This window comes from Neovison vison, chromosome 5 (assembly GCF_020171115.1).
Source record: "Neovison vison isolate M4711 chromosome 5, ASM_NN_V1, whole genome shotgun sequence".
NCBI classification, from domain to species: Eukaryota; Metazoa; Chordata; class Mammalia; order Carnivora; family Mustelidae; genus Neogale; species Neogale vison.
Genome location: NC_058095.1, coordinates 82922240 through 82933584, shown reverse-complemented (window position 1 = coordinate 82933584; position 11345 = coordinate 82922240). Strand labels below are relative to the sequence as shown.

The 11345-nt window shown below is 45.6% G+C and overlaps 1 protein-coding gene across 1 annotated transcript; it reads left to right on the top strand.

Annotated features, from left to right (window-relative positions):
- Positions 1-1681: 1681 nt before the first annotated feature.
- On the top strand, positions 1682-7525 carry GJB2 (gap junction protein beta 2). Its single transcript, XM_044249387.1, has 2 exons — positions 1682-1864; positions 5386-7525. The coding sequence occupies exon 2, from the start codon at positions 5408-5410 to the stop codon at positions 6086-6088; it is 681 nt and encodes a 226-aa protein (XP_044105322.1). The 5' UTR covers positions 1682-1864; positions 5386-5407; the 3' UTR covers positions 6089-7525.
- The last annotated feature ends 3820 nt before the right edge of the window (positions 7526-11345 follow it).

Sequence of the window (11345 nt, the reverse complement as noted above, 5' to 3'; positions counted from 1 at the left end):
CAGATGGACCATGTAAGGGCTTTTGTCAGCTCTTGGGGCTTTGTCTTTTCATGAACAGACACTCCCTCATAGACTAAGACTTAAGCGCTGGAAGGTGGGGTGGTAACTGCGGGAAAAAATTCATGTTAGCCCATACAAGAATGGCCTAAACTGGCCCATAGCAATGGCACGCCAATTTTATAAGGAAAAGTCAATGCTTTCACGCTAATGGTGGCAATCATGGGAAATCCATTTCTGAGGCTAGATCTTCTCTGTCAGGATGAATCATCATCTTTGCTTCACACAAAACTCACCTAAGGAAAGATGAGCATGAGAGCAAGCATGCCTGCACTTCCACACTGGCTGCTCTTTGCAGGAATCATGAACCAAGTTACCTGAGCAGGTAATAGCCACTGAGGCTTGACACTCCTTTCCCATCGTGGACGGGCCTGCTATGGCAGCTTTAATTCTCCATCTACTGCATCTCCAGATATCAAAATACCCAAAGTTCCTCGTTAGTATAGTGGTGAGTATCCCCGCCTGTCAAAATACCCAAAGGAAGGTGGACAGTGAGACCTCATAAGCCGAGATCAAGCTTCCAAAAGAACTGAACAGCCCGGGATCTTATCCAAAAAGCCTATTCGTGGTCCCCTTTCATGGTGTGTGTGCACGGGGCGGGGAGGTGGGGGGGGCTGTAGACTTCATTCATACTTTCTTTCTTTCTGAATAATCTGGGTCTCTCCCACCCCAAATTGAGTAACCGCCTTGTGATATCCCACCTGTGGAAGGGAGAAAGAAGCGGACAGAGCCCAGGTGCCGCACCCTTTGCCGCAGTGCAGATGGCTGGACACCCACATCCAGGGCCCTCGGAAAAGCCTCATGCCAGCCTTGGCAAGAGCAAAATTTGTCTCCCCCACCACCTCCAACCACAGCCCTTGTTTGAAAATGGTCGATTCAGAAAAGGAATTTAAGGTGGCGTTGGCTGAGTTTGCCTTTGCAGGAAAGAAAGAAGCAGGAACTTGACCAGTCTCGATGGCCCCACCTGCTCGCCCTCTCTGAACTCAAATTCCAAGGAGGAAACAGACCCTGCGCCACCCTGGTGCACCGGAGAGCCTCACAAGGAACTGGAGCCTCCACGGCCTGAAGTAAAATCTTCAAATCGTTGGGAACGTCTGTTTTTCTAATTAAAAAAAAAAAAAAAAATTATATATATATATATATATATATATATATACACATACACACACACACACACACACACACATACATACATACAAACTAGTCCAAGTAGAAATAACAATAACGGCAACAACTATCCTTTAACCCCACCCATCCCCAGAACTCAGGGAGCCGAGGCCTGGGGTTTTGCATCCTGTTCAGGTCACTAGGCTCAGCTTCCCCCAGCTCTGACCCCGCGCAGAAGGGCTAGGGTGGCGACGGGGCCCGTGGCGCTTGGGGACCCAAGGGATTCCAGGCGCTCCGGTGTGCTTGGGGCACTGCGGAGCCCAGGATCTCCAGTACCTTGGGGGGGGGGGGGCGATCGAGGGAACCGGGTCCCAGGGAAGTTCTGGCTACCGGGGAGGCCCTGCCCGCCCCGCCCGCAGCACTGGGGGCGGCCGGACAGCGAGGAGCCGCCCCCTCCGTAACTTTCTAAATAGCTTCAGGGAAGAGGCGGAGTGTGGCGTGCAGTTAAAAGGCGTCGCAGGACTGGCAGGTGTGGAAGACCTGACGCGCCCGGCGCGCTCCGCTCTCCCGGACTCTCAGCCAGTCGGCGGCGCCACAGCGCACAGCAAGCGCCTAGGCAGCCCCCGCCAGCGCCAGCCCAGACTCCGCGGGAGCGCACAGTAGCCACCCGCGATTTCGCGGAGCGCTCCCTCCCGCACAGGTGAGGCCGCAACGCCGGCGCCCAACCCTCAGCGCCCCGGACGGCCTAGGCTGGGGCCCCCGCTTCGGGAGGGACCCCGGGACGGCCTGGGCTAGCGGACCCGGCGCCGGGAGGGACCCCGGGACGGCCATCTGGGGGACCTGGACGCGGCTGGGAAACCCGGATCCCCTCAGCTGGACCCGGCGTGCACTGAGGCCCCTGCATCGTCCTTGTCCCGGGCAGTCGCGACAGCGGACCCGGGGCGGAGGGCAGGGCGCGAGTGCGAACATCGGGAAAGGAAGTTCCTTCAGCCGAGCTCTGAAATTTGAATCGGGCTGTTCAAGCCGGATTTGCAGCGGCGCGCCGGGGAAGGGGACGTGGTAACAGAACCCCAGAGGCAGTGATCGGGTTCGGCGCGCGAGCGGGGGGAGGGGAGGCCAGCCAGTCGTAGACAGTTTGACCTCAGCGTAATTGATTGTCGATACTATTCCTCCGAGGAAATTCTCGCACCGCCGCCGGGTTGCTCTAACTGCAGCCACTAGAAGTTTTTAATTGGCTGCAGGCTTAGTTCATGAAGAAAAATCAATTTCATTTGTTAAGCAGGAAGCCTTCACAGGAGGAAACTGACCTTTACCTTCTCACACTGCCTTTGCAAAGAAAATCACTCAGGTCGAGGTCCGGCAGAGATTACCTAGAACTCCCTGCCCCTGTGAGCCCAGAGACCCGGACCGCAGCCTAATCTGAGTTAAGAGTTCGGTTGCTTCTCTTTCTCCTAAACAATCAAGAATGTTTATCTCCAGATGGCTTTTCCAGCTGGAAGGAAAGCTTTAGGACAGTTGTTTACAAATGAGGTAGTGTGCAGCTGAGAAACGTACTCTTTAGGATGGCTGCTTTGACCTTTCAGTGTTCCCTCAGTGAAGGGGGGAAATAAGCCTAAATGGTGTGTGTCTTTCAGTTTTCTGACAGCCGGACCCGTATGACCGTGACCATTTACTTGTGACTCTGTCTTGAAATGTTTGGTGATAGCCATGTCCCCATTAGCCCTTTGAGTCTCTTTCAAAACTAGCATGCTCAGTCAGGCGCGATTACAGACACCTGTGAGGGGGTGGGGCGCTCTGTGGGGAGGTCAACCATCCAGAAAGTAGGGATTGAAAAGTTAAGGGGTAAAGAATTCCTTTTGCCTTTTCTGCAACCCGGTGATTCACCCAGTGCCTTCCCTGAAGAACAGAACCAGCTCCTCAACTCCCTGCTGGCAGAACTCCAAACAATTACAGGGTGGTGTGGGCCAGATAGGAGCCTGCCCATGACCCATCTGCCAGGTCAAGAAACGCAAGAGAGCAGCTCCCTGGATGATCTGAATATTGAGAAAATTCCATCTTGAGCTCTAACCTCTACCTCATTTGGGGAACAAGTTTTAATTTGCTCCTCTTCCTAAAAGGACCTTTAAAACAGGTAGTTGCAACTCAACCAAGAACTTTAAAAAACAATAATAATACAGGGTGTGCTTCTAACTGAATTTTTCTCAGCTGATGATGATTGGACTGGTTTACAGAAGAATGTGTGATCTTTGGTACTCTGGAAGAGGCAAAGCCATAAGCCTCACCCGTAGGTTTTTAGCCAGATGTATTAACTTAAACCATGGACAGTTTAGTTCAGTGAATGTTCTGCTTTCCAGTTGGTAAGTGCCAGAGAGGAACTGGACTGTCTAAATTTCATAAAATTGTTTGGCTAAAAGGTGAATTTTTGTTCACCTAAGGATCTCCCAGACAGTATGTGTCTGAAGAGTCAGGGCTGAACTGGGGACTAAACCCGGGTTTCTTCCAGTTGATGTGTCTGTTGTGGAGCTGAATAGGGCTAATGTTTCTCGAGCACATTTCAGTTGTACATAGTTTTCCTGGCTGTGACTCTTCTCCACCTCTCTCCTGCCTCCTCTGGGCAAGGTCACTTTGGATGGCTTCGGCCAGACCTTGATGCCCCACAACTGAGACCAAGATGAGGCACAGTGATGAAAGGTATTCATTCCATGCCTGCTTAGGAAGTCCATCAGGAAACAGGACCTAACTTGCTCATAATGAGGAGAGTATTTAACATAAGAGAAGAAGGAGGATTTACTATCAGCTTAGAAGGTGTGGAAAACAGATCACTCACCAGAATTGTAGAGAGGTGGAATCCTGTTTACAAGAGGGGTTGATTGAGACAGACGGGGTGTAACTATGAATAAACGAAGACACCTCCTATTCTGGGCTGAAGAGAAAGCCTCTGTCTCATGAAACATTGATCCACAGGCTTCTCCAAATCCCTTTTCAATGAGTAATACATTACCCCCGCTGGCTTTGGTTCTGCACTTCAATACAGTGACTCACCCTGTAGGGCCAGTGATGGGGGGGAAATCACTGAGTTAAATATTCTGTCATTTTTCTTAATGTGCCTCTTTAGAAACACTTCTGAATTAAAATCAAAACCCACAATAAAAATATACGATTACAACAATTACCAAACAGATATCCCTCAGTACTGACCAAGCAGTCAGTCCCAGCACAGCAGTGAGGACCACCAATCCATAAAAAAGTTTGCCAAAATCCATGCAGAGTAACTTTGCTCCATAGGTAGACTGGTTCTAACCTGTTCCTTTCTATGTAGAAAAAGGAAGTGAAGCCTTTTGTGAAATTTTAACTTGGGAGTGCCTTAAATATAAACTTTACCGTTGGTATCAGTCATTTCACTACTGCACCCCAAGTCCATGAAAGTAAACTGAAATATTTTTAAGAAAAGTAGCACAAAGGCTCCTGGGTGGCTCAGTTGGTTAATCATCTGCCTTTGGCTCAGATCATGATCCCAGGGTCCAGGGATTGAGCTCCCTATCGAGCTCCCTGGAGAGCCTGCTTCCTTCTCTCCCTCTGCCTATTTGTGCTCTCTCTCTCAGATAAATAAATAAAATCTAAAAAGAAAAAAGAGAGAGAGGAAAGAAGGGAGAGTGGGAGGGAGGAAAGGAGGGAGTGAGGGAGGAAAGGAAGGAGTGAGAGAGGGAAGAACTCTGCAGGAAGATGTCCCACTGGCCTTTAAGGAAAGGCTGGCCTCAGCTAGTATCAGTCCCCATGGTACCATCCAAAACTTGGGACTAGCAGGCAGATGGAACAGCTAAGTGCTGATGGAGTGCTGAGTAACTCAAGCAGAGTCTGCAGAGAGTTGGGTCAGCACTAATTAGTACCTTTAAGTTAGTGAATACTTTTGCTTGTGGTGCTCCTCCCCCAACTCCCAAATCTTTATTATGTGCTAAACATCTGGTGAATTATTCAGGTGAATAAGCTACTCTTTATTAGAGAACGCATACAAACATGTTTCAGGTGATTTCAGAACTACACATCTAATCCTACAGCAAACTAGGCTGGTTTTGTTTTGACCTTTTTTGGTGAGGTTGTGTAAGAGTTGGTGTTTGCTCAAGAAGAGATTTAAGACTGATGCCTTACCTGGGACCCAGAGAAGTCTCCCAAATTCTGTCCTGACTAGTCACTCCTATATTGTGTTCACTTTGTCTTTTCCAGTGCAGACCACCCGGAGGAGAAGATGGATTGGAGCACACTACAGACTATTCTGGGGGGTGTCAATAAACACTCCACCAGTATTGGGAAGATCTGGCTCACAGTCCTCTTCATTTTTCGCATTATGATCTTGGTAGTAGCCGCAAAGGAAGTGTGGGGAGATGAGCAAGCCGATTTTATCTGCAACACTCTCCAACCTGGGTGCAAAAATGTGTGCTATGATCACTATTTCCCCATCTCTCACATCCGACTCTGGGCCCTTCAGCTGATCTTCGTGTCCACACCAGCTCTCTTGGTGGCCATGCACGTTGCCTACCGGAGACATGAGAAGAAAAGGAAGTTCATTAAGGGAGAGATAAAGAGTGAATTTAAAGACATTGAAGAGATCAAAACCCAGAAGGTCCGCATCGAAGGGTCACTGTGGTGGACCTACACTAGCAGCATCTTCTTCCGGGTCATCTTTGAAGCAGTCTTCATGTATGTCTTCTATATCATGTATGACGGGTTCTCCATGCAGCGTTTGGTGAAATGCAACGCGTGGCCTTGTCCCAATACAGTGGACTGCTTTGTTTCCAGGCCCACAGAAAAGACTGTCTTCACGGTTTTTATGATTGCAGTGTCTGGAATTTGCATACTGTTAAATGTCACTGAATTGTGTTATTTACTAATTAGATATTGTTCCGGAAAGTCAAAAAAACCAGTTTAACACATTACCCAGCCAGTGGATAAAAGATAGGGAGAAAAGGATGAGGCACAGGTGCTTTGCTGTCCAGGCACGGTCACCAGCATTTCCCAAGATCAAGATTCTTATCTTAAACGCAACCATTTGAAACTGCTCTAGATCTCAGTGAAACTCCAGATGCCTCCAGCAGAGCTTTACTGTCCTGAAGCTTGAAAACAAAGGCATAATTCTATGCCTATACTGATTTGTACTACAATTAGTTCTAGTAAAACCCCATGCTGGAAGGGGTTGTGGGTGTAGGTACTTTCAAATTTTCAATAAAGGACATCAGCATCTGTTTCTCTTTCTTTGAGGAAAGGAGAGAAACTCTGAGGTCTAAAGAGGATGCTGAGAAGTTTGGGTTTCTTCCCTTAGGGCTCCCTTTGCCACATTCCCTGAATTAAAGGTGAACATAGAGATCCTTGATTCTTTTATTCGCTTGGGAAGTTTTAGTCTCTAACAATGGGCAGGGTTATCTAATGCTTCAAACTCTTTCATGCTTTTTTTTTTTTTTTAAGTGAAAACTTTAAAATGGGTATGTTCTTTTGATCTGCAAGATGTTCTGAAGCCATTAGATGTTCCTCATATTTCAAAGGCTCAGATTATGATATGTGTGCAACTAGACACTATCACTGAATTTAAAATATGGCCTTTCAGTTTTGAAAAATTTGCAGTGCCTGAGAAGTTGTTTGCTCTATTGTGATATGTAGCACATGGAAGCATTTCAGCCTCTCACACGTGAAACCACCTAGAAGTACTTACTGATGGCTTATAACAGCAAAAGGCCTCGTTTCCAAAATTTAGGTGTAATTCTGCATGAGAAATGTGGACTAGAAGGACTACCAACCACCCCAACTACAGTCTGGCACAAAACACCTTCTTTCCTTTACAGTGTTTGCCTTTTCCATTACTGTGGTAAATGGTAGGAACACTGATTTAAAGAGGTTGCTTGGGAATATTTTATTGCCACTGTACAATTTAATGGTGCAGAACAAAATGGAGCTCCAGAGGAGTAGTTACTATATTTTAAAGAACAGATGAAAAGACTAGACTCTAAATTCTGATGACTAAAAACGAGTTTCATCTACTTCAAAAGTTTGCTTCCCATTTCAGCATCCAGCTTTCTTAAGTGAAAATAGAACTGATAGACCTTTGTTTTTAAATAGAAACTAGAGTTTAGAAAAATATTTAGCAGTTCTATAGGACAAGTTGAACCCTAAAATTATCATTGTGCTTGACATGGTTTCCAAAAAATGGTACTCGACATATTTTAATGAGGGTAAACATTTTCCTGTTGCCAAGAATAGCATTGTAAAAACATTTTGTAATAATAAATAGCTTTAATTACATGCTTGTAACTAAAATAATTTTGTAATATCTCAAATGTCACTTAAAATATTAAAATATAATTAATTCATAATAGCTATTTAAAATCAATTACAGTTTTTAATAGAAGAGCAAATTTTAGTGTTATCTATAGCCTGTTTTGTATGTTAATATTTTCTATTTTGTAACCCCAAATGGTTAAGTTACCAGGGTATCTGTCCACCGTTCTGAGATTCTTCTACCCACTTACAGAAAAGCCTCTGTTAATAGAAAGCTTGACAGGGGAGGGAGAAGGAGAGATTATTTTTGCCCATCCACATGCTGCCCTCAAACAGGTTTCTGACAAACACGTGCAGTTTGATGTGTGGACTGGCTTTGTAAACTGGAGAATGCCAAGATGGGTTTATGTGACCCGTTTTGCTCCTAGAAGAATCATGAAAGCTGATGCTTAAAAATGTGATTTATGGTAAAGTATGGCTGAGGCATGAGAAAAATTCTATAAGGTGTCTTTTCTAAGGGATTTTATTTCTGTATATTTATATTAATCAAAGCTCATCTTGCGAAACTGCTTTTTCTTCCTTAGTGCCCTCTTCTATGGGAAATAGGCCCAACAGATCAGCCTGTCCCTGTGTGTGTGTGAGTGCCTGCTGAAAGGCCTGCCTGGCCCTCAAGTGTTCTCCCCCGTCAGTCAACAATGGTTCCATCCTTTCAGTAGAAGGAAACTTCAGCCCAAGGACCTCAAAGTGTTTTACACATTAATCCTTAAGAATATTTTTATGGAGAACCACATACCATATACTTTTTTAATGGATTTAAGAGGACAAAAAAAACAGGGGTGCCTAGGTGGCTCAGTCAGTTGGGCAGCCAACTCTTGATTTTGGCTCAGGTCACAGTCTTGGGTCATGGGATGGAGCCCCGCATCTGGCTCTGTGCTCAGCAGCGAGGTCTGCTTGAGATTCTCTCCCTCTCCCTTTTCCCTCTATGCTCCCCCCACCACTATCTCTCTTTCTCTCTCTTTAAAATAAATAAATCTTTAAAAAAAAAAAAAAAGGCAGACAAAAAACAGTCAACTTTCATCCTAGTAATAGAAAGGGGATAAAAAATGTCCCTGGCCATCTTCCACAGTGCTCAGCATGCAGCCTGTTAAAACAGCACATGATTTTTTAAATAGATATGTTCACTCTTGAAAGCTATGAAGATTATTACTCTCAAGGTTTTAAAAGACTGGGTCAAAGTAATTACAGATTACTGCTGACCACTTTTAAGAACTTATAGAGCAGTCTGGCCACATGCCTGAAAATTAGAGCTTGAACTCTGAACTTGAATTTAATCCTCAATATACATCTCAAATTCATCATCTGTGCTAGGTAAGAGAAAACTTTGCTTGTTGGTTGATTGGTTGGGGTTTTAAAGATTCTGCCAAAGGATCTTGTGTCTGGTTAGCTACATCAAGGCCACAGCCTCACTGGCCTCATACAAGCCAGCCTCCAGGAGGGCCCCGGCACCTGCAGAACATCAAGGTATGTGACCTTGGCAGCTTATGCAGCCCCAGGTGTAGTCCAGCTGCTACTTCTACCTGCAGTAAACTGGTACTGGTGGTCTCAACTCTTCTGTAAATATACAACTGTCAAAGGTGAATTACAATTAGTATGAGTGAATCAGGGCCAACTTCGGAGGACAAAGTCACTGTTCTCCAGGGCGGTCTGGCCTGAGCTGCCCAGCACTGCTACCACTGACCTCAGCGGTCAAATAGACAGCAACAGGCAACATGCTGAAAAGGGTTTATGGGGAGTAGGCTGGAGCTCACTTATTTTCTCTGGACCTCAGGTTTCTCATCTAAAAATGGGCTTACTGAATACTTCCCAAGTTTACTGGCAACCAAATACGATAGTAGATTTAAAAGCTTGCTATGTCATAAAATACTAGGTAAAATACTGCCATCTCTTTTCCATAAGATAGATCCCAAGCTGGGAAGATGATTGGTGGTATTTTAGATAGAAAGGACTCCAGCAAACCTTGATAAACTGGCCACTGGAAAAAAATGCATATTTACACAAAGCCTGAACTAAGCACAATAGAGAGGGAGAAGAGAGAGGAGGGTCTGGGTGCGAATGTCATAGCACAAAAAGGGTGATAACAGCAATGCTGCTCTACTGAGAGAAAAGTCCACAGGGCCATAAGGTTTCCATTCATCTAGTTAGAGTCTCTATAACCAAATGTTTTATGCATATGATCTCATTTTGTCAGCTGCCCTGGCAAAAACAGTCTTTCATTCTTTTGAATGGACAGGGACAGCGCCCCTCTGGGAGGTAACATCCTACTCAAAGGCCTATAGCAGACAGTCCTATCACACAAAGGGTGTGGTGGGTTGAACTACTCGAACTCTCCCAATGCACTTAATTCCGGAAGCTAGTTGCGGAAACCATAGAGACTCCCCATCTTCCCCCGTGTTGATAGGGTTAAGAAGGAGTCCTGAAGTCTTGAGGCACTCCATTCCATTCCTGTGCATCTTGAATTATTCATTTACTCAGCCAATATTTACAGAGTACCAAATGAGTGCCAGGAACTACTGGGCCCCGGGGACGGCAAACAAAAGAAAACCTCTGCCATCATGTTGAAGGAGGCAGTCTACAAACAAATCCCTGTTGATTATATATGCTGCAGATAAGTGCAACAGAGAAAAACAAAAGTGCATAACGGAAATAGGAAGGGCCAGAGGCAATGAGAATCGCTATTCAGTACAGGGTGGTCAGGGAATGCCTCTCTGCTAAGAGCCTAGAATAAATGGAGAAGCAAGTCAAACTGGTATCTCAGGGAAGAGTCATCCAGGGAGAGAGAAAGGCCTGGACACCAGAGTCAGAGACAGAATGGCAAGAGATGAGGCCAAATAAGGTGGGGGCAGGGAGTGGGGGCGGGTTGCAGATAGTACAGACCGCCTGGGGCTGGAGCTCATCAGAATAATTCCTCATTGTGCTCAAATCTGCCTGTTTATAACACCAGTTCACCAGCATCTGTTCTGCCCTCTGGTGGACCCAAAGTAAGTCTATTTTCCACTTAATAACCTTAAATAGCTGAGAACAGATCCCAGTTCAACCCCAACTTTCTTTTCCAGCTCCACATTTCCCTGTTGGTCATACATTCGTTCATCAATATTAAGCAACTACTGTGTACCAACCTACTAGTTACCAGTAAATAAGAAAGAAAAAAACAGGGGCACCTGGGTAGTTCAGCTGGTAAAGCGTCTGCCTTCGGCTCAGGTCATGATCTCAGGGTCTTAAGGTTGAACCCTGCATCGGGCTCCCTGCTCAATGGGAGTCTGCTTCTCCCTCTTCCTCTGCCTCTCCCCTCCACTCATGCTCTGTCTCTCACTTTCTCTCTCTTAAATAAATAAAACATGTTCTCTGACCTCTGGCAGTCCAGCAGTGGTAACAGTACCAGGAGTTTGCAGGCTCCTCCTCAGGACAGGGGGCTTCAGTACACCAGTGTCCTCCAGAAGGGAGATGCGGCCCTCTAGCATGGCCCAGCACTGGGGTGACTCTTCTAGACACATTGACTCAAGTGAACTTTTTGAACGCTCATCACCTTTCCTCACCTTCAGTTACAAGACCACCAAGGTGATTTATGTAATTACAGAATTAATATATAAATATATTTGCACTGAAAATTAAATGCAGAAGTAAATAAAGTCAAATGTGAAGGTCTCATTTCACAGCGCTGCTTAGAAGTACTAACTTCTCCATGTAAAGGCATCCAGTCTTTTCTCTATGCAATTGCAGTTACTTCTATACATATACACACACACATACATAACCACTTTGCATTTCCTACTTATTTTTTTTCTGTGATAGCTTTTCACCTGGTAATATGCTTTGGAAATCTTTCCAGGTCACTATATATAAATCTAACTTGTTCTTTT

What these genes read in the sequence shown, in the direction of transcription:
- GJB2 (XM_044249387.1), top strand. Translation starts at nt 5,408, where the DNA reads ATGGATTGGAGCACACTACAGACTATTCTGGGGGGTGTCAATAAACAC.